The 23,654-nt window shown below is 39.9% G+C and overlaps 2 protein-coding genes across 7 annotated transcripts in view; one reads left to right on the plus strand and one right to left on the minus strand.

The window, feature by feature from the left end:
* POC1B (POC1 centriolar protein B) overlaps positions 1-23,654 on the plus strand; it is a 99,312-nt gene that overhangs the window by 69,734 nt on the left and 5,924 nt on the right. The window lies entirely within an intron of this gene.
* Positions 8,002-8,383, minus strand: LOC116593048 (heterogeneous nuclear ribonucleoprotein A1-like). The gene has a single exon (XM_032346810.1). It carries the CDS (start codon positions 8,381-8,383, stop codon positions 8,003-8,005), a length of 381 nt encoding a protein of 126 aa, XP_032202701.1. The 3' UTR covers position 8,002.

Raw genomic sequence — 23,654 nt, forward strand, 5'->3', positions numbered from 1 at the left:
CAGCCTCAAGAGTTCAGAAGGCAGAGCCTGCAGACTGAACCCAGACTTCTGAGGGCCAGTGGTCTCCTGGCTTGTGTGCTTCAAACTGTTTTCATGACTTCCACTCATTCCTATTTCTCAGCGTTGCTTTTTTGTGTGTTTGCCCATTTTTCTTATTGTTTTGTTCATTTTAAAATTGATCCTTAAGCCATTTTAACTGATAAGGTTGACCATCTTTGCCATGTGCTACAAAGTTTTCTTTGCTATTTCTCCTTGAATTCTCTTTCTGATTTTTGATAGGTTTAGTTGCATTAACTTCTTGAAAAGTATCATTATTTTAATTTTATGATTTCTTCAGTGTTTTTGCAAAGAAAGTCCTTCCCTACTTCCCAAATATATCCCTAGCTACTCTTATTAAGTGTTTTTTTTTTTTTTTAATTTAATTTATTTGAGAGAGAAGGGAGCAGGGAGAAGCCGAAGGAATGAGAGAACAAGTGTGTGCAGGAGGTGGAGGGGCAGCAGACACCCCACTGAGCTCAGAGCCCGATGTGCTTGGCTCTATCCCAGGACCCTGGGATCATGACATGAGCTGAAACCAGTAGTCAGATGCTGAACTGATTAGGCGCCTCTTAAAGTTTTATTTTTAGCAATTAAATCTGAAATTCTAGATGAATTAATTTTGGTGTTATAAATCACATATTTATAGTTAACAAAGTCATCCTCCATTTGTATTGTTTCTTTCCTCATTGATTTGAACCTTCTTAAAACTAAATCCTTATATGTACTTGTCTATGGGGATTTTGTCTTCTTATTGATCTGATTGCTCTTGATCTATTTTCATACCTTAATTATTGTAACTTCAAAATATTTCATTAAAATACAGTGCACACGTTTTCCCTTCAAATGTTTCTTGGATATTCTGACCTAGTATTTATCCATATGAACTTCAGAATTATTTTGTCAGTTGTCCAAAAACATTCTTTTGGAACGTTGATGAGAGTTGCATTTTATTTATAAAATAATTTGAGGAGAATTGCCAACTTTACCGTCTTATTTGCTTATCTAGGAATATAGTATTCTTGGTCTGTATTTTAAAGTTTCACTGAATCAAGTTTAGGAGCATTCTCCTTACATGCCTGTGGTATTCACAAAAATAGTCACCATTTCTTACGCACGACTAAGCATGTTATCTCCTTACTAAGGATGCACATAGACTCTATCCACAAATTAGCTCTAAAGAGGTTAAGGAAGTTTGCCAAGGGATAGCTGGGTGGTTCAGTCAGTTAAGCATCTGACTCTTAATTTTGGCTCAGTTCATGATCTTAGGGTCTTGAGATCAAGCCCTAAATCAGGCTCTGTGCTTAGTAGGGTGTCTACTTGAGATTTTCTCACTCCTTCTTCCTCGGCCCTCCCCTTGTTCACAAACTCATGTACTCGATCTCTTCCTCTTTCTCCAATAAATAAATAAATATTTTTTTAAAAAGAGGCTGAGGTAACTTACCCAAAGTCACACCAGATGTGAAGTGATAGAAGCAAGGGCTCGAGTGGGACTAAGTTCTGAGCCCACACTCACCTCTGCACCCTACCACTCCCCAAAGAGTTCAGCTACCCACATCACATTCATTCTAAATCCTAGTTTTAGCATCCTTAGTATCAACGGGGCTTATTCTCCGTAAATATTTCTTCACTGTGGTATAATACAGTAGCCAAAAAGCCTGACAAGTATTTGTTTGGGGAGAAAAAGGGGACAAGTTTTGAGGATCCCAGTACTTGGTTAGGAACATAGGGAGAAATGGGCCCTAGTGTCAATGCTTACAAGTAATTCTTGTGGAGCCTACTTTGGGATTCCATACATCCCCCATTCCTATTCGCCAAGTACTTAAATCCTCGGCACATGCCAGGCTTTAACAAGCACAGATCCTTAACTTAGTACTGGAATCCTGACGGAGAAGAATTTGTGTAGCAGACGCACTGTCTCTGACTGACTGTCCAGGAAGCATTCCCTGTTGTGTGCTGGTCACAGGTTCTTCCCACCTAGCTGTGTGGATACAGCTTCCTGGTAAGAATAGTTATTGAGGGGCACCTGGGTAGCTCAGTGGATTAAAGCCTCTGCCTTCGGCTCAGGTCATGATCTCAGGGTCCTGGGATCGAGCCCCACATCAGGCTCTCTGCTCAGCGGTGAGCCTGCTTCCTCCTCTCTCCCTCTCTGCCTGCCTCTCTGCCTACTTGTGATCTCTATCTATCAAATAAATAAATAAAATATTAAAAAAAAAAAAAAAGAAAAGAAAAAGAATAGTTATTGAGCTCTCCGATCTTTAAGTCTCTTTCCCAAGCATAGAATGGCTTAACCTCCTTAACAGGGCTTTTTCGTTACTTTTCTTTGACTCCTCCCCCCAGGAGCCCAACCTTATCCTACTAGGATATTTTTTGTTGTTGTTGTTGTTGTTGTTTGTTTTGTTTTTGTTCGTTGCTTTTGAAGAAAGGATACTCTTTGTGGCAAGGATCGTGAGTGCGTAAGTTTTCTTTGGTGCTGTCATTGCTATTTGTTCTGGCGGTTGCAGGTCTTATTTCCTTTGTAGAGTGGATGATAACTTCAGTTTCCATCAGATTTGGTTATGTGTGATTTCTATGAAGTGAATCCTGTTTTCCACTGCCTTTATTTTTAAACAGAGCTATGTTTTCTTGGTAAGTATGCTTAGTTTGCTGGGCTGGAAGTCTTGTGGGCAAGGCTGGAAAGCTCACCTGAACTCATACTTTGTTTGTTTCTATTGATTTGAGGCATTTTTGCAAATATACATCCATTTGCAGAACCCGGGTAGTCTCCTCCAACCTTTTTTTCCTCTTGCTGTTACTATTGCTCAGATTCCAAGTACTTGCCGTTCCGAGGGATCCAGTCCTTCCATGTTCACTGCTCCTCGGCCTCTGCTGGTATCCCCTCTTTGGGAGCCATTATGTAACAGAGCTGTGTTTCCATGTTGTACCTTGTCCCCATAGGTGGGAACTTCCAAAGACATTTCCTAGTTCACTTGATCAAGTTCTGTTTGAAGCTTTAGGTTCAGTAAAATGGGTCTGTACCCACTTTGTCCATTCTGTGCATAATTAATATTATGTAAAATGAATTAATTCTAAATGACATCTAGCATCAGGCAAATTACCGTGCTGAGGAATGTTATTCCAGTTCTGAAATATGCGTTTTGAGGATAAGAATTAATAACAATGAAATTTGAGAATGGTAACTAAAATAATTTCTCATCTTAAATAGAACTGGAAATGCATTATTAAGACAAAGTGAAGACATTTGTGTGCTTTGGAAAACCAATTGAAAATCTGAAAAATTTGACTAAGCAATGTACTCTCCCAGATTTGTACTTTTAGAAAATTCGGTGTACTTTCTGTATAATTCTGTACACAGTAAAATTACTGAAAAAAATTCAAGATGTTAATGCTATTTTAAAAGTTGTTCTTTCTTTTTCAAGAAATCACTTCTATACTTATGTGTTCTGTGAATTATGAATGCATAGAACTGTGCCTGTTTACATTTTGGACACTGATGTACCAGAGAGTCACATCCTTTTCTCTCACCTCTAGAAAAGCAGTTACTTTCTGGCCTACAACTAGATGACATGAATAATTGCACACAAATAAGATTATTTCTTTAAAAAATTCATCACCATTTTTCAAGTTGAGTATACTAGTAGGTTTACCAAACAGAATTGGGGGGAAAATTGTTTTAATTTCAAAATAAATGATCTCTTCCCTTAAGTATACTTAAAACTTGTTATTCAGAGAGCAATAGTTATCTCTAAGGTATACTAATAATATTTTAATCAAGTGTTAATATCTTTTTATTTGTGCTACTATGTGCTTTTGACTATTTTTATGTATTTATAAGTCAAGGGAATTGACATTCGTGGAGTTTATATCTCAGATTGTGTTTTGCTTATTTTTAGTGTTCACTTTGGCACTCCTAGGCAGTTCTCTTGGCAACAACAGTGTTTCTACCTGTCGTGTGTCTATGCAGTTAGGCTCTTCCATTAGCTTCCCATCACAGCTTACTTCATGTAAATGTTCTAGATGTTGTATCCAGCCATTAACTTATACAATTTTCCCTATAGTATTTTTAGTCAATTTTTTTTCCCTAAACACGAGAAAGAATAGATTTTATGAGAATCTAGGCAGTGAATTTTAAATGGAAAACAATCAGAGTGCACTAAAAGTTTTTGTCTTTTCCTCCTGCCTCATTCCCTCCTGGTGCCAAAATATTTCTCACACCAGGGTAGGAGATTTGAATCTGGCCACAATAAGTAGAATTTACTTGATAAACTCTGCTTCTTATATACCCAGCACAAAGAATCTGGAGTACCTAGTAGACGGTACACGAAGACTGTGTCCAACCGTGCTTGTTATAATGAACAAAAAGTCCTATGCATGTGGAATCATTTACTCTCTGGCCATAGCTCAGCAGACCCCAGACAAGTGAATCTTGGGAAGGAATAGAAAATCCCTCTAAGAACAAACGATGGACGAGTTGGATTTCTGTAAGAGCTGAGCTCGGGGCAGTGAATCTTGTTGTGTTAGTGTGGTTTGGCCTGTCAGGAGAAGGCTCAACAGACTTTGTTCATTCATTTCTCAGAAAGGATTGTGCCAGGTCTTAGGTGGGAACTGGAGGCTGGGGAGAAGGATGCATGTAGGTTGTAAATCTAAGCAAAAGCTATTGTGGAGAGTTACATGATATGGTGAGAGTCTGTATTGGGGACATTAGACATCATTAGATCTGTGGATGAGGTGGAATCAGAGACAGTTCTTCTGGGAAGATATTTGAACAAGATATAAAACCTTGCTATTCAGGGGCACCTGGGTGGCTCAGTGGGTTAAGCATCTGTCTTCAGCTCAGGTTGTGAGCCCGGGGTCCTGGGATCAAGCCCCTGAGGTGGGCTCCCTGCTTCTCCCTCTTCCTCAGCCACTCCCCCTGCTTGTTCTCCGTCAGGCTCTCTCTCAAATAAATAAATTCTTTACAATAAAAAAAAAAACTTGCTCTTTAAAATGTAGTCCATGAATAGTCTGCTTGAGCATCATCTGGGACCTTATTAGAAATGCAGATTCTCCAGTCCCATCCTAGACCCTCTGAATTAGACTCTGCATTTTAATAAGACCCACAGTGGTTTACATGTACATTGAAATTTGAGAAATGCGATCTAAAGCTTCAGAGACAGTTGAGATGCGAGGGTTAGGAGTACTGGAGTGGTCTAGACAGAGAGAACCTTGTGTGCGAAGACCGTCTTGCAGGGGGGCTGGGTATTCCCGAGGGATTGAAAAGAGGGGGCTGGAGCCCAGGGATGGGTGGGAACACGTAGTGTCCTGGCAGCCAAGAGAGGAGTGTTTCAAGGGCTTGGGTAGCAATGTAAATGAAAGCCAGGGGAAGGATGAAAAATGTTTGGTGAGTTTGGCAGAGATTTTTGGTTACCATTTGGAGGGCTTTTTTGATGCAATAATACAGGTGCAAGCCAGTCTGAAGAACAATGAGTGGAAACAGTGTCTGGGGGAAGGGTGAGCAAAGGAGATGGCTAGAACAGAACTTTCTTTCTTTCATTCAGTACATTTGCTGAACACTGTTATATACCAAGCAGTGGGAATGTACAGATGAGGGACTGTGTCCAAAAATAGCGATATATGCCTAAGTTGCTATGGGAGTCCAGGAGCAGAGTGGCTAAATAAGGAACGTGCGTGTGTGTGTGTACGCATATGTGTGTGCAGACTAGAAAAGTAAAATGTGGAACAAAAAGTTAATCAGAAATAGCCTCCCAGATGGGTTGATACCTGAGCAGATTCTTTAAGAATTTGCCTGATTATATGGGAAGCAAGGACAGAGCTCAGTTTCTGCATACGCAGGAAGGCTTGAGAGGGCATGATGAGTTCAGAATACTGTGGGCGTTCCTGATTGGCCGCAGCACTGAGGGAGGGGCTTGAGGGATAGCAAGACAGGAGGCCCGAGAGAAGAGATGAAACTGGGTCATGAATGACCTTGAATGCCCTCTGAAGGTGTTGGGATTCGCCCTGAGAAGTTCAGGTGGACCAGTGAAGGATTTTAAGCAGGAGAGTGACAAGGGAATTTGAATTTCAGAATAGGTACTCCGAAAACATGATAACGGAGGGGTGACAGGGAGGTGAGACCAGAGGCATAGAAAAGTGGGGGCCAGTTGCAGTAGTAGTCCAGCTAGAAAGCAGGGAGTGCTTGATAGAGAGCAACAACATAGGGTATGGCGAGGAGGTGACTGACCTTAAATTTGGAACTGCTGAGTAAACAGTTTACCAAGATAGGACACAGAGCTTGGGGATAGAGCCTCCCGTCCAGATAGAGATGTGAGAGTGTAACTGATTGATCGAGGCACCAGGTCACACAGGATGACCCCAAACTGCACCCCGTGGTACACACTGTAGCAACTATGATGAACTGATGGTCCACATGCATCCTGTCCCGTCCAGCGGGAGGGACCATCAGAAGACGGTTTACTTGAGAAATGCTGGTAATCTGGTAAACGCGGTGACTGAAATAGGAAGCAGCTAAAACTGGGTCTGTTGGATGGCAGGAAATATTAGACATATTTTAGCGGTAGCGCGAATGCTCCTTTCAGAACTGCCTGCCTCCTCCTGGGTTTGTGTGCCTGCACAGCTTATCACGATTGCTAACCACTCTGACGGAGTTAGAGAATCGAGTTCATATTCTCTCTGACTCATGGCATCTGTGAAAAGTATGTTTGAATTTTTATGGTATAATTTTTTCAAGAGGATATTAAATCATTTATTAATTACGTGTACTATCTGTAATTTTATCTGATACCGTAATTCAGTTTAGATTTATTGCATAGGCTGTGCCAGCGATCATATTAATAACCAGAGAACCAAATAAAGTCCTTCTGACCATGAACTCCAGGTGCCAACATATTAACTTGTCAGTTCAGTCATACCAACGTTTCCGGAGACTGTGGCTTCTGTGCCTGAGCAAGTTGCAAACACATTTCAAATGGAACCTGGTATCCCCTTGAAGGGATGCTGACTTCACACTGTGAAGGTAGTTTACCAAGGTGGCTTCAGAGTAGACTGACTTTACACAGCACATTTTTTAAAAAGACACATTTATTCAGCACTACGATCAGACTATCTCATTTAGCAATTGGCAGCTTGGGTAAAAACAAAAAAAAACCCTACATTAAAACCCTTTCTTGGAGTGCTTTACATCTTCCGCAGAAAAGAAGCTAAAATAACCCATTATACAATTAATCATGAGGGTTTTTTGTCCACACGCGTGAGTATTATCTAAAACATGTCTTCTTTGTGGCAGCTTGGCTCTGCCACCACTGTGCTTGGCCAAGTTCACAAACCTGTTGTAACCTGTATCTTCGCTGTCACATCTCTGGCTCTCCTGCTCAGCTTTGTTTCCTGGCAGTCATGAAAACCTTCTGCCACTGCTGTCACTATTGCTTCTGCTGGAACCACCGTAGCCACCTTGGTTTCATGGTTTGGCAAATGTTGGCCTCCACCACCTTAGAGACCGGAGCTTTAGCCTCCAAAATATCCTCCTCTCATGGGTCCAGATTTTGAAAATCGATTATTGCAACTGCCAAAATCATTCTAGCATCCACCACCTCCAGAGTTGCATCTAACATTACCAAATCCATTATAGCCATCCCCACTGCCACCATATCCACCACCACCTCGACTCCCAGCAAAGCCCCCTCACCACTGAAGTGTCCTCCATGACCAAAATTGTCATTCCCACCAAAACCACCTGCACGACCACCACCAAAGTTGCCAGAACTACTTCGACCTCTTCGTCTGAATGAAACCCTAGCCACCTCTTCCTTACACAGGGCTTTTCTTACTTCACAGTTTTGACCATTCACGGTAGGAATTTCTCAATGACAGCCTTGCATACAGAGTCATGGTCATCAAATGTTATAAAAGCAAAGCCTCTCTTGTCACCACTGCCTCGGTCCGTCATGACGTCAGTCACTTCAGTTTTCCCTTACTGTTCAAAATCATCTCTTAGGTGATATTCTTCAGTGTCTTTTTTAATGCCACCAACAAAAATCTTCTTCACAGTTAAGTGGACACCATGTTTTTGAGAATCTTCTCGGGAGGCAGCCATCTTTGGTTCCACAGCTCTTCTGTACTCCTTGTGTGGCCTTGCATTCATGGCTGCCTCCTCCTCCTCCACAGTGGCATTCGTGGCAAACCCAAAGCCTTTGGAGTGCCTGGTGTTTGGATGTCTCATGACCACACAGTCTGAGAGCATTCTCTGTTGTTCAGAATGGTTCCTGGGAGTTTCATCAGTTGTTTCAAAGCTCACACCTTCGATGAGAGCTTCGACAGCTGTTGGGGCTCTGGGAGACTCTGACTTAAACATGATGGGGGCAGGAAAGGAGACCTTAATGATAGTAGTAGTATTTGTAAGTTATTTTCCTAGACCATCTTTCCCTATGGTAATTGATTAAAAAGAAAGAAAAAAAGGAAAATCTTTCATTATAAATGCAGTCATTTTTATTGTCTTTGGTTTCTGGGTTTCTTCCACCAGCAAAATAAGAAAGGGAAAAATACCTACAGCTCTCTACACACAAAAATCTTGAAAAGGAAAATATTGTATTTCTATCAAACATACCCTATTATCATAGCATCTTGTTTTCAGCTATTTATAATGAAATATCTGTTACTGAAATTCTACTCATAAGCTGTTCTTCCTGGAGGCTTTATGTCCTAATTTTTAACTGTGTCTATATATATAATCTTCATCAAGGGGTTAAATATTTTAGATGAGATTCATAGACTTAAATGCTTGATGTTAGATTGGCTTCCTGTATTAATTATTAGGAAACCATTTTTATCCATGAAAATGACAAGATCAGAATTTTTTAATAGCTGTTGGATCTTTGTCTACTAAATGTCTTTTTAAAATATTATGTACATTTTTCAGGCACCTGCCTGAAAATGGAAACCTTGTTTTTTGTGTGTTTTTTTTTAATTACATCTGAAAATGTCTTAATATTTTATTATGGATTTGTCAGTGGTTTTTATTTTAAGTGTGTATTCAGTGTATACTTCTTTACTATCAGCATTTATTTATTATGGTTCATCCATTTATTTGTTGAACTACACCTGCATTTTATGGCTTATGACCTAATTTGAGAAAATAGACATATAAAGAGGAGAATTAAAAAACAAATTTGGGATATACAGCATAGAGAAGTATCTTTAATTCAACAAATTTCATTAATTATGTTATGTGTGCCTTACACATAGGAGTTACTCAGCAAGTTGTCAGCTGTGTGAGGGAAGGTAACCTGTAGCTTCTGCCCTTCTAGAAACTTGCAAATTAGATTTTAGGGGACTTGGGGGAGGACACAATATGATGATACTGATGATGGTAGGTAAGTGATTACAGATTCTACATTAAACTCTTTCAATAAATCTACATTCTCACAACAGCCTTATAATGTAGCTCAATATCATTTTCTTCATTTTATGGATGATGGAACTAAGGGCTTTTAGAAGGTCAAGTAATTTGTCCATGGTCACATAGTTACTGCATAAAAGATACAGGGTTAAAAGTCTGTGTGACAAAAAAAAAAAAGTCTGTGTGACTTGATGTCCCATTCATATATGTCCCATTCATATTCATATATTATATGAGAGCATAGAAAATTATATGATGTCACAAATAGCGGAAATGTAAGCAAAATTGATAATTGCCTTAAGAAGCAAAAGCTAGAGATTTAGATGATGGGCAAGTTTCATCTATTTGGGGAAGATAAGGAAAGACTTCATTATTTAGCAAATGCAAATTAAAGTCAACTAATACAATGTACACTGTGTATATTGAATTCTAATAGAAAGCTCTCATTCTCTGTTTTTTGAATGATTTAATGAATAATTAATAGACAGAAGGGTGGTTTTCAAACCCAGCTGTGAATATATATTACTGTTACAATCACAGTTATTATTAATTGTTCTATAATATTCACATTATGCTACATGATGAATAGAACAATAAGTAAATACAATATTTGCTCTCCAAAAGATGTTCTGTAAAGCTTGCCAGTTTTCTGAATGTAGCTTTGTTAAATGATTGGATAAATTCTTGTCTTAAAATTGCCTCTTCATAGCACTAAAACAAATACAGCAAGGGAGCTAAAGTCTTATTCAGTTTACTAAAGCATGATGTACTTTGTGTGTACAATTTAAAAGAATTATCTCATGATTTTTAAGCTCACTTCTTTCGAATCTGGCATTTGAAAAGTTTTGAGGAATAGAAAGTAGGCCCTCCAGGAAAGGCTAAGAAATGGTATTATTTATCTGAAAGAATAAGCAAGCTCAGGAAATAATTTTTCAAAAATACATTCTAAATGATGTCCCTGATTCTTTGATAACTTTATGTTTCACAGAAATACTGAGGATAGTTATTTGAGGATTTATTTGACTTTGGATTTGGTTGGCTGGCTGTGTACCGGTCTTCCTCAACTTACAATGAGGTTACATCCCAAGATCCTGCATTTAAGACACCTAACCTACCAAACGTCACAGTTTGGCCTTGCCTACCTTAAATGTGCTCAGGGCATGTTAGCCTATAGTCAGGCAGAATCATCTAACACAATGCCTATTTTGTAATGAACTGTTGAAAGTCTCATGTGAGTTATTGAATACCGTACTGAGAGTGAGAAACCGAAAAGTTGAAAGTATATTGATTGTTTACCCTTGAGATCGTGGGGCTGACTGGGAGCTGGGGATCACTGCTGCCGCCCAGGACAGAGAATGTCATATCCCATGCACACTGCTTAGCTCAGGGAGAGATCAGAATTTAACATTTGAAGTGTGATTTCTACTGAGGGTGTATTGCTTTTGCACCACCATAAAGTTGAAAAATTATAATTTGAAACATCAGGGTAAGTTGGGCTCTGAATGACTATTACAATGCTAACCTGGTGGCGATGTGTTTGCTTTTATTTATTTATTTATTTGATAGAAGACACAGCAAGAGAGGGAACATGAGCCGGGGAAGTAGGAAAGGGAGATGAAGAATTCCTGCCGAGCAGGGAGCCCAGTGCGGGGCTCAGTCCCAGGACCCTGGGATCATCTCGTGAGCCAAAGGCAGACACTTAACGACTGAGCAACCCAAGTGCCCCCAGTGTGTTTGCTTTGAAAGCACATAGACTAAAATTGAAATGATACAGAAAGTATAGAGTTTAAGGCCTTCATGTAAGGATAACATGAAATTTAGAAAATATTCCATGTTTTTTGGAATACCAGGTTTGTAGATCAGGTGGCTCAATGTCATAAAGATGTTAGTTCTCCTGAATGAATCTATAAATTCAAGGCAATTCCAGTAAACATTCCAGTAAGATTTTTAATGAAACCTAAAAAGTTGATTTTAAGGCTCAAATAGAAAAGCAAAGGGCCAAAAATAACCAATTTTTGGAACAGGACAATTTTGAAGAAATATGGATGTTGGAGGTTCGTTAAGCTTAAATGTGGTGCTATTACAGGCAGAGCCAGAGCCCACGATTGGGAGCACATAAACAGACCCACACGGAAATAGATGGTTGGTATATGAAAGGCCTGGCTTTGCAGACCCATGAAGACAGATTAGTCACTGAAGAGACTGTTCAATAAATGTTGCTGGGACAACCAGCTAATTGGAAAAAATATATAATTATTTTCATACTTTTAGCCACAAACAAAATTAATACCAGGGGAGTTAGAGGTTTAAATGTGAAAATACTTCAGAACCTCTAAAAGAAAACAGAATGTATTTATACACTCCTGGTAGGCGAGGATTGCTTAAACAAAATACAAAACACACAAATTACAAAGGAAGATTTGAACAATTTGACTACATTTATAACAAAAATTTGCACGAATAAAGAAAATCCCACGAAACAGAAGTGAAGACAAACCACAAAGTGGAAGATGTATTATACCTATAAACAACAAAATACTCGTATCCAGAATATACACAGAACTCTTAAATTTAAATTAGAAAAGAGATGTAGACCCGTTAAAAAGTGGACAAAGGATTTGAAAGGCAATTTACAGAAGAATAATATACAGATAAAATACGCTTGTTAGCAGTAATCATGGCAATGCACAATGAAATATTACTGATTTTGTAGAAAAAGGGGAGATTGCCTTCTGCTCATACAAGAGTAAGTTTGGACAATGTCTGGACAATATTTTGGACAATATCTAATAAAACTTTGACTTAACTTTCCCATTCTAGAGAAGCTCTCACACTCGTATACAGGAGACATAACACTGCTCATTGTAGCATTTAATGCAAGTTAACAATAGACAGAATATATAAACTGTAGAATAGTTTTCAATGGAATACTATTTGGCAGTGAAAATAAGTGAGCTAGACTTACCTGCATCCCCATAGACAAATCTAAAAATGGTTAACAAAAAGTTCTGCAAGGATACACTATAAGACCATTTTATGAGCAGTTCTAATACATCCAAAAACACTACTGTTGTTCAGGGATATCTAGAGAGTGATAAAAGTACAGGGATGTGAACTGGGATGATGGATACCACATTCAAGATGATGCTGTTCTTTACAAGGGAAGGGGAAAAAGATAGATCCAAAAATGGCATACTTTATTTCTTAAGATAGGGGAGAGGACTGCTTTATTATTCCTTATACCTTTTAATTGAAAGTTTTAAAGCAGAGTTGGAACTTAAAGAAAAGCCAGCTCTTAGATAAAAAGAGAGAAATCATTGATTCATTCAAAGATGTTAGAACTGCAGTGAGTTTGCATTTCTTACTCAGTCACATATTAATTTCCCTTGACTGCTGTTGTGCACACAGAGAAAGGGGCAGCTTTCTGAAAGGTGAACAGATGGTTCTTTTGAGACACGTGGGTGAAACTAAACCAAATATGGCTTTCCACGTCAAACTTCCATTTTTTCCAAGATATAATACTTACTTGAATATAAAACATCTTCAAGAAATACATCATTGTGTAATATAAGCTATTATTTGCCTCAAAATTTAGATATACGCATGCATGCACCTTTTTTTGAACAATGAGTGAAGCACCATGCTTTGGTTTTGCCTGATCGCGTAAGAAATGAAACAGAAGGAAATTTTTGTACAGATTTTATTTGTCATACTTGTATTCTGCATATTCATGTCTTCAAAATTAATAAGCTTCTCTAGAGATGAGAATAAAGATGAAAGACAAAGACAATTTGTTGTGGCAGCTGCCTTTTTCAAGGGGACTGAATTAAGCATTCAGATGTTATAGTTGATAGCTGCCTAAGAGTGTGTTTTTCAAGTCTTCTGACAAAAACGAAATTTCCAATTTGGTTTGAAGAAGAAAAATCAAAGTCCTCTGTAAAACCTTATCCCTAAAGCCTGAAGGCTCTTTCTTTGAGAAAAAGATGTATGATTTCTCCCAAGGGACAAACAGAAGTCTTTTTCAGCTCAGCCAGGGTAGTGTGAGAGACACAAATTTCACATGACATTCTCTGATTTTATCCCAGAGATATTTTTAGATCAGTAAGACTTAAGCAGGTGGGTATGTTTTTACAAGGATACACGGTACGTTGTGCATATATACGAAATAGAAGACTTGCGGTTTTCTTCAGGATTTTCTTCCTAATGATTTTAGAAATTGGGAATGAATCTTCTGGTGTGGTCCTCTGACAATCCCACATTGGGTGAGTGTATAGCTCCTTTTTCTGTTTTTCCTGATTGGTTCACCCATTCTTGGTTAACACAGTATTCTGACCTCAAAGAGAGAACTAAAGAGAGAGCAGCAGTGAGTCACTTCGGAAAGACAGTCATACTGTCTCTCTGTCAGGATTCTCAGATGAACTCAGTGACTGCCTGAATCCTTTGTGCTGATGGTAAACTCAGTGTAAAGCCTGCTAGTTTCTGCCACCACTTACTTCCTCCAGTTCTCGAATTTTGATATTTCATCAAGCCCAGAAGGGTCTCCAATCCTGGTGCCTTTTCACTGCCCACCTCCTCTGTCTGTGTCCCTCTTCTACTTTAGGTTCTGTAGTCCACCATGACAGCCATGCCCTTATCCCTTCCTACCGCTGTTGTACCCACCTGAAAAATTTAAACCTGGTTAAATCTATTTCTTTGCCTACTGTACACCAACACCCAAGCAACTGATTTTGAGTAGACAGCCATGCTGACTGATTGCACCTTAAATTTATACAAAGTTCCAGGGCACTTAGTGCTGCCTAGCCAACCCATTAGCTGAGTAGTTATCCCCTCACTGTCCTATGACATCAGTGCTCTCTTTCTACCAGAACTTTTCCATTAGCACACATTTATACTGTATCTGCCATCTTTAAAAAGGAAAACTTCATTTGACCCCTCATCCCTGTCCAGCTCCAGTCTCCTCACTCTGTTCCCCTTTAAAGCAGAACTCCCCAGAAGAGTTGCCTACATTCGATCTTCATTTCTTCATTTTCCAGTCTTCTGAATTCCCAGTTAAATTTTTGTCCCCACCATTCCACTCATGTCAAGGTCCCAGTGCTTCGTTAAAATCAGTGTTTCTACAGCACTTGCTCCTGGTGATCACCCTCTCCTCCTTGAAACTCTTCTGTCCCTTGGCTTTCTGGGCCACTACCTTTCCCACCTCATGGGCCCCTCGTCACCTTTCCTGCTCCTTCTCTTCCTGCCTTTTGAAGTCTTTGCAGCTCTTTCCTTGTTCGACTCCCCCTGAGTGATCATAGACCCATGGCTGTAATATTTACATGCTGAGGACCCCAACTTCAAGGCAACAGAAGTTCTTATATTTGGGACTTTTCCAGACCTTGCTCTGTGTATCTCTTCATCTGGCTCTTCATTTGTATCCTTTACAAAAACTGGTGAATAGATAGTTAGATTGCTTCAGATAACTCTCCACAACTTCTCCACAGAAATCTAGAGTTATATACTTCTAGTGACAGTCATGACTTTTCCCTTTGGAAGTCTAATAGGTATCTCAAACTTAACATGCTTAAAATTTATTTTCCACCTTTCCTGTTTAAAAAAATACAGCTTCAAGGGGTGCCTGGGTGGCTCAGTAGGTAAGCGTCTGCCTTCGGCTCAGGTCATGATCCCAGGGTCCTGGGATCGAGCCCTACATCAGGCTCCCTAATCAGTGGGGAGTCTGCTTCTACCTCTCCCACTCCCTCTGCTTGTGTTCCTTCTCTCTCTGTCAAATAAATAAATAAAATCTTTAAAAAAAAAATACATCATCAATGAAGCTGTATCATAATATCATGTTACCCTGCTTTATTTTTCCTTCATAACCCTTGTCATTACCTGACATTACATCACATATCTGTATATTTATTTTCCCGTTTCACCCACTTGAGTTTAACCCTGTGACCACAGGATCTCTCTTGCTTATTCATTCCTTATAGTAGGCAGCCAATGGTCCTTTAAAGATGTCCATGTCCCCATTTCTAGAATATGTGAACGTGTTTTTTTTTACATGGCAAAAGGGACTTTGCAAATGTGATAAAGTTAAGGATCTTGTGTTGGGGAAATTATTCCGGATTATTGGGATGAGCACAGTAAATCACTAGGGTGGGAAGGAGGGAGGTATGGGAATTAGAGAAGGACTATGACAATGGAAGCAGAGATTAAAATGATGGGGTTATGAGCCAGGGAACACCGGGACCTCTAGAAGCCAGAAAAGGTAGGAACACAGCTCTGCTGGCTTGTCGGTTTTAGCTGTGTAAAACCTATCTTGGACTTCTGACCTCCCGAGCTTTAAGTTCATATACTTGTGTTGTTTTAAGCAACAAACTTATAATTTGTTGTAGCAGCAGTAGGAAACTAACACAGTTTTGTATCTCTGCTGTTTAGAATTTTTTTGGCGTGTAGGTGCTAAATAAAATGTCATTTGAATGGGTTTTATGACTTCATTATTTTAGATCCCATATAGAGATTATTAAGTTCCGAATTCATACTCTAAATGTTATTGAAAATAAATGACCCATTCTTTATTTGGAAAATAATATCTACCTTTATTTTTATCCAAGCAAAAGATATTCTTTGTTATCCTAGTCTATTTCAAGGAGGCATTTCGTGTGTGTGTGTGTGTGTGTGTGTGTGTAGTAATTTAAAAATCTCAGAATATCCGGAATGGAAAGGGCTTTGAAGGGCATTCATTTGAATTTCCTGACCTGATGTTTGTATATTTTTCAGAATATCACCAACAAATGACCATCCCATCTCTATTTTAGAATTTTCAATGATAGGAAACTCACTTTAGCTGGAGGGGTCAAAACCACCCTTAGAAAGGCTTTTCTGACTTTTGTCTGTTTTGTTCTCTACTCACAGAATTAAACCAAGACTAAAAATAGTAGTTCTAAGATCAAACTGACTTATTTTAACCCATTCATTAAAGATATATCTGAAGAGCAAGTCATTGATTACCTTTACATGTGAAATGCCTACTTTGCAGAGTCTTTATGCCAGGCCATCAGAAACCATCAGATACGCTGTAGGGGGAATGGTGAGGAAAAATCAAGAAGGGATCTGCAGATTTGCGGTTACGTGCTAAATGCTTCCACTGCTCCCTCACAGGAGGCACTTCAGACAGTAATTTTTAATAGAGAATGGGATTGGCTTAATTTTGGGTTTTTACTTGTCTCTCAAACTATCAAATTATTAATAATACTATTTTGTTGGTGGTTCACCTGATACAGGACAGTGAATTCAGTGAATTAGAACCCATGATTTCAGCTCAGTAACTGGGGAGTCCTGCCAGCGTCTCATGGACTGTGCCAGAACCCTGAGGGAAAAAGTTGGGAAAGTGGTGGCTCCTGCCCTCAAGAGACTCTCTCACAAACTAGTTGGGAATGTAGACGTGTAAACACAAATACAACAGGAAAGGACAGCGCCATGGTGAGGGAAGAGGCGCCAGGGATTAGTTCTAGCTGGCTCTCCCAGAGGGAGTGGGCGAGGGCCGGGGAGTGGGCGAGGGCCGGGCGAGGGCCGGGAGGAGGGAAGAAGAGGAGAGGAGGAAGGAATAAAATGATGCCTGAACTTCTGTGTGGAAAGAGCAGCACAGTGTCGTGAATGTTCCGTTGTTAATTACATAAATAGTAATAGTTTAAATGTGGACCTTGATTACATCATTGAATGGTTAATTTCCTGATGAAAATTTGCTTGTAAATGCCACCATTTTCACTTTCTATTAATGTACTTTAAAAAATTCCTTCTCAGGGCTCCTGGCTCGCTCAGTCAGATGGGCGTCTGCCTTTGCTCAGGTTGTGATCTCGGGGTCCTGGGATCAAGCCCCGTGTCAGGCTCCCCACCCACCAGGGAGTCTATTTCTCCCTCTTCCTGGGCCCCTGCTCATGTGCTCACTCGCTGTCTCTCTGGCAAATGAATAGGTAAAATCATTTTTAAAAAATCTAAAATATTCATTCTCTAATGTAAGTGACAAATGAAAAATTACGCATTAATTTTTCCATGGCGTCTAAACAGTCTTTTAAGAGTCAGTTTTCCAGGGGCGCCTGGGTGGCTCAGTCAGTTAAGTGTCTGCCTTTGGTTCAGGTCATGATCCCACGGTCTTGGGATTGAGCCCCGTGTCAGGCTCCCTGCTCAATGGGGAGCCTGCTTCTCCCTCTGCCACCACCCGTGCTGTGTTCTCTTTCTGCCAAATAAATAAATAAAATCTTTGAAAAAAAATTTCTTTTAAAAAGAGTCTGTTGACCCAAGAATGTCAGAGGTTTTGTGTCTAGCTCTCAGGACTATCAAATTGTTGGCAGTCGTCAACTCTGTATCTCTTACTTTGTTTTGTATGCTTAAAGGGAGAGTTTTCTCAGCCACTCAGATTTAGTCTGCACTTGGTGCATTTTCTGCATATTCTGCATTTCCTATCTTTGACATGGCCACCATGGACCCATCCAAGGGAAACTTAGGGGTAGTGATTTCTCTGCCATCCTTCTGGATCAAGTGGTCTCTCAGAGAACTGTTAAGCTCCACAAGGGGAGGTACCACATCTCTCTTGCTGTTTTCCTGTAGCTTTAATTAAAGCCCAGCACAGGAGGCCTCTGTTTGCAGAATCAGTCAAGGAATGAGTTATTCTTACCTCACTGTACTTCAAGCATTGGCAATAAAAGTAGGAGCTAAGGGAACAGAGTGTGGTTTCTTCCTTTCAGGGAGCACCAGAGGGTCGCTCTTTTTGGCAGTCTTCCAGTCACGGGTGTGCTTCTGTTTCTTTTCCATTGTGCCCGCCAGGGATGCGCCCAGCCCTGCGGGCGTTCTAGGTCTCACTCTGTCTTAATTCTCTCCCCACAACAGAATCCTCAAGAGCAGGCCTTGCACCATACTCCTGTTGAACCTCAGTCAGTGCTTGCTGGGGTGTCGGCGCTCAGTAGGCATTTACCCAGGAGAGGAGGAGACGCCACTTGGAGAGGGCCAGGGTGCGTTGGGAGCAGGGGACAGCAGCCTCATCTGCTGGACTTCTGATAGCCCAGAATCTTCAACCTATTTTTTCCCTTCTTGACTGCTTAAAAAATTTCATGAATGAGTGCTTTGAAACTTCCCTAAGCCATGCATCCTTCCCTTTTCCTGTACAAGCAGGATGCAAAGTCAGAGTTGGTTGGTGGGAAAGAATCTGCTCATTTCGAGGTTCCAGTACCTCTGAGAGACAGAAAGGGAGATACGTCAGTTGGCTAACGTTGTGGGATGTGGAGTGGAGACCTCGTACTTTCCCCATCTCCCTGACCGTCCCCTTGGCTGTTTTTCATTCACCTCCACATGTCATATGATAGTAATTTATTTGTTGCTGGTCCCAAACAAGAAGACCATTATTAAGGCTGTATTGAGATCTTTTATGGCTTAGACTGAGGGACTTAAATCTTTCCTTTGTCTATTTCCTATTACCCTTTCTTCACTAACCACCCTGACTGTAAAACCCCAGAGTTCAAAGATGGTTGCTTAACTAGCCTGAGGCCTTTTCCCATGGGTGGCCGGAACAGTTGCTGCAATACCCCTAGTGATACTTGCATGTACACTCGGAGGTGTGTCATGCCGCATGTAAAAGACTGTCTTGGTTATATGGAGCATTTGGTTTCTGTTGGTGAGAACAGTAATAAAATCTGTATACAGGTGGTTAACGTATTACTCAAAAATATTCAAGTTCCTGGGGCGCCTGGGTGGCTCAGTGGGTTAAGCCACTGCCTTCGGCTCAGGTCATGATCTCAGGGTCCTGGGATCGAGTCCCGCATCGGGCTCTCTGCTCAGCAGGGAGCCTGCTTCTCTCTCTCTCTCTCTGCCTGCCTCTCCATCTACTTGTGATCTCTCTCTGTCAAATAAATAAATAAAATCTTTAAAAAAAAAAAAATTCAAGTTCCTGCTCAGTCCAGGGTGTACAGTGGTAAGGGTTCTCACTGCTCAGAGGGGTGCCTAACAGAGCGAGGCCCTGGGACCATGTGCTGAGGGAACAGAGAGACCATGAGCAGACGCACTTAGCTACGTAGGAGTATGAAGGCGTGTTTTATACATCCTTTTAAAATAAACTTGAGGGCATCTGGGTGGCTCAGTTGGTTTGGCTCGGGTCATGATCCCGGAATCCCAGAATCGAGTCCCACTTCGGGCTTCCTGCTGAGCGGGGAGTCTACTTCTCTCTCTGACCCTCCCCCCCACCATGCACGTGCACTCGCTCTCTCTCTCTCTCTCTCTCATTCTCTCTCTTTCAAATAAATAAATAAAATCTTTAAAAATAAAATAAAATAAATTTGAATTGCAGATGATGGATTTTGAGTTTGTTTTTATTATTTTCAACAAATGGTGAATTTATGATAGAGGGAAACTTGAAAGCTTTCATCTTCCTAAAAACTGGCTGGGAACCTCATGGGGAAAGTGGCTTTGATCCCAAAGTTACAGCACCTAGAATATTTCAGCATCTCTGAGATGTATGCTTGCTTATGGTTCATACATCTTTCCTATGTGTATAGGCTATTCAATCTCTCTGTATCTGTTCCCTCGTTTGTAAAATGGGAATACTAGTAGAACCTACCTTATGGGATTATTGTGAGGATTAAATCAATTAATAGAGGTAAAGTACTTGAAACAGTGCCAAATACATAGTAAGTTCTGTATGCTAATGGTCATCACGATCATCATCATCATCATTAGAAGTATACTTCCCATGTTTGAGGGAACCTCACTCAGGAACTCTCCTATGAGAGCGAAAAATGTGAAACTGATTAAAATATTTAAAAAAAAAAACCCTCTGTAATGTGTGTATTTATATTTTTGCTTGTTTTCATAATAGTTTTAATAAGATAAAATTCACATACTATAAAATTTGCTTTTTTAAAGTATATGATTCAGTGGTTTTTGGTATATTCACGAAGTTGTGTAACCATTACCACTACCTAACTTTTAAATATTTCACCATTGCAAAAAGAAATTTAGAACTAACTCCCTTTCTCCCCTCCCCCTCCCTCCCCCCCTCTGCTCTCCTCTTTCTTTTCTTTCTTTTTTTTTTTTTTTTAAAGATTTTATTTATTTATTTGACAGAGAGAGATCACAAGTAGGCAGAGAGGCAGGCAGAGAGAGAGGAGGAAGCAGGCTCCCTGCTGAGCAGAGAGTCCGATGCGGGGCTCGACCCCAGGACCCTGGGATCATGACCTGAGCCGAAGGCAGCGGCTTAACCCACTGAGCCACCCAGGCGCCCCCTCTTTCTTTTCTTTCTGTCTCTGCGCCCAACATGAGGCTTAAACTCATGACCCTGAGATCAAGAGTTGCATGTTCCACCAACCAAACTAGCCAGGTGCCCCGGAATTTTAGAATATTTTCATCACCATCATAGCATTACCAGTCTCTCCCATTAGCTCTCTCCTCCTAGCTCCTGGCAACCACTGATCATACTCTGTCTTCATATATTTATCTACTATGACCATTTCATGAACATGGAATCATACAATGTGTGATCTTTATATATAGCTTCTTTAACTTAGTCTAAAGTTTTCAAGACTTATCCACATGGTAGCATGTATTAGTACTCCACCCCTTTTGTGAGTAAATAATACTCATTATATAGATATACCACATTTTGTTAAAACATTCATTACTACAGCATTTGGATGCATATGGAATGTTTTCATTTTCTTGGCCATCATGAATAATCCTTTCATGACATTCATGTACAAGTTTCATGTGGATGTATGTATTCATTTTTCTTTGGTATATACCAAGGAATTTAATTGCTAGGTGTTTTGGTAATTCTATGTTTAACTGTTTTCCAGTGTTTACACCTTATACAATCTCACTAGCAAATATATGAGGGTTCCAATTTCTTTATATCTTTACCAACATTTGTTATATTCTGTCTTTTTTGTTTCAGTCATCCCAGTGGGTATGAAGTGATATCTCATTATGGCTTTGATTTGCATTTCCCTGATGACTAATGATGTTGAGCATGTTTTCAATGAGCTTATTGGTCATTTGTGTTTCTTTGGAGAAACATCCATTCAGACCCTTTAACCATTTTTAAATTATTTTTCTTTTTATATTTGTAGTATAGTTGTAGGAGTTACATGTTCTTTGTATGTTCTTCAGAAAATCTCTTATCAGGGTGCCTGGGTGGCTCAGGTAGTTAAGTGTCTGCCTTCGGCTCAGGTCATGATCCCAGCGTCCTGGGATCAAATCCCACATCGGGCTCCCTGCTCCACAGGGAGTCTGCTTCTCCCTCTGCCCTTCCTCCCACTCATTCTCTCAATCTCTCTCCTTCTCTCTCTAATAAATAAATAAAATCTTTTTTAAAAAAGCTCTTACCAAATATATGAATTGCAGATGTTTTCTCCCGTTCTATGGGTATTTTTTTTCAGCTTCTTGATGGTATCTTTTGAAGTACAAAAGTTTTTAAAAATTTTTTTTTTAAGATTTTATTTATTTATTTGACAGAGAGAGGTCACAAGTAGGCAGAGAGGCAGGCAGAGAGAGAGAAGAGGAAGCAGGCTCCCTGCTGAGCTGAGAGCCCGATGCGGGGCTTGATCCCAGGACTCTGGGATCATGACCTGAGCTGAAGGCAGAGGCTTTAACCCACTGAGCCACCCAGGTGCCCCAGTTTTTAATTTTTATAAAGTCCAATTTATTTATTCATTTAGTCAGTCATTTGTACTTTTGGTGTTGTATCTAAGAATCCTGTGTCTAATCCAAGGCCAGGAGAGTTTACTTGTATGTTTTCTTCTAAGAGTTTTATAGTTTTCATTCTTATTTTTAAGTCTATGATCCATTTGAGGTAATGGTGTGAGGTAGGATCTAAATCCATACTTTAGAATTTAGACATCTAGTTTTTCCAGCACCATTTGTAGAAAACACTATTCTTTCCCCCATTAAATTGTCTTGGCAGTCTTGTCAAAAATCAATTGATCATAAATGAAAGGGCTTAGTTCTGGATTCTCAGTTCTGTTCCATGGATCTATATGTTTGTCTTTATACCCATTGCCATATTGTCTCGACTACTGTAGTTTTGTACTAAATTTTGAAATTGGGAAGTGTGAGTCCTCTAAGTCTATTCTTCAGTATTTTTTTGGCTATTCTGGGTTCCCTGCATTCCCTTCCGGATTTTAAGATCAGTTTGTCAACTTCTGCAAATATGGCAGCTCGGATTTTGATAGGAATATTATTGAATGTGTACATACCAATTTGGGGACTATTGCCATCTTAACAGTATTAACTGTTCTGGTCCACAAACATGGATGTGGATGCCTTTCCATTTATTTAGATCTTTAATTTCTTTTAGTGGTGTTTGCAGTTTTCGATGAGCACGCCTTGCGCTTTTGTTAAATTTATCCCAAGTATTTCATTCTCTTTGGAGCTGTTGTAAATAGAGTTGTTTTTTAAATTTTATTTTCAGATTGCTTATGACCATATGTTTGGAGGGCTTTTTGGCTTTTTATTGTGATAAAATATACACAACATAAAGTTTACCATTTTAATCACTTTTAAGTGTACAGTTTACAGACGGTAAGTATCACAGTGCTGTGTAATCATCGCCACTATCTATTTTGAGAACTTTTTCACCATTGCAAGTAGAAGCCCTGTCCCCGTCAGACAGTAACTCCACCCTCCCCTCCTTCCAGCCCATCGTGACCTTACTGTTTCTGTGTCTGTGAACTTGCCTGTTCTGCACACCTCTTATTAGTAGACTTGTGCACTATTTTCCTTTGTGTCTGACTTATTTCCCTTAGCATATTTTCAGGGTTCATCATGCTGTAGCATGTATCAGCATTCCAGTCATTTTTGAGGCTGAACAATCTCTGTTGTATGTCCAGACCACATTTTGTTTCTACACTTACCTGCTGATGGATATTTGTGTTGTTTCCACCTTTTGGCTTTTGTAAGTAAAGCTGCTGTGAACAGTGGTGTATAAGTGTCTTTAAGTGTCTGCTCTCAGTTCTTTTGGATACATACCTAGGATTGGAATTGCTATGTCATATGGTAATTCTGGTTTAACTTTTTGTGGAACAGCCAAACTGTTTCGTACAGCAGCCCCAGTGTTTGCTGCTCCCCCAGCAGTGCCCGAGGGTTCCAGTTCCTCCACATCCTTACCCACACTTGTCGTTTTCCGTTTTTAAAAAAATAATGGTCATCTCGATGTGCTTGATGTGGTATTTGTTTTAAATTAAGAACTAGACTGCATTGGGGCTCC

Source organism: Mustela erminea, chromosome 6 (genome assembly GCF_009829155.1).
Source record: "Mustela erminea isolate mMusErm1 chromosome 6, mMusErm1.Pri, whole genome shotgun sequence".
NCBI classification, from domain to species: domain Eukaryota; kingdom Metazoa; phylum Chordata; class Mammalia; order Carnivora; family Mustelidae; genus Mustela; species Mustela erminea.

What these genes read in the sequence shown, in the direction of transcription:
- LOC116593048 (XM_032346810.1), bottom strand. Translation starts at nt 8,383, where the DNA reads ATGTTTAAGTCAGAGTCTCCCAGAGCCCCAACAGCTGTCGAAGCTCTC.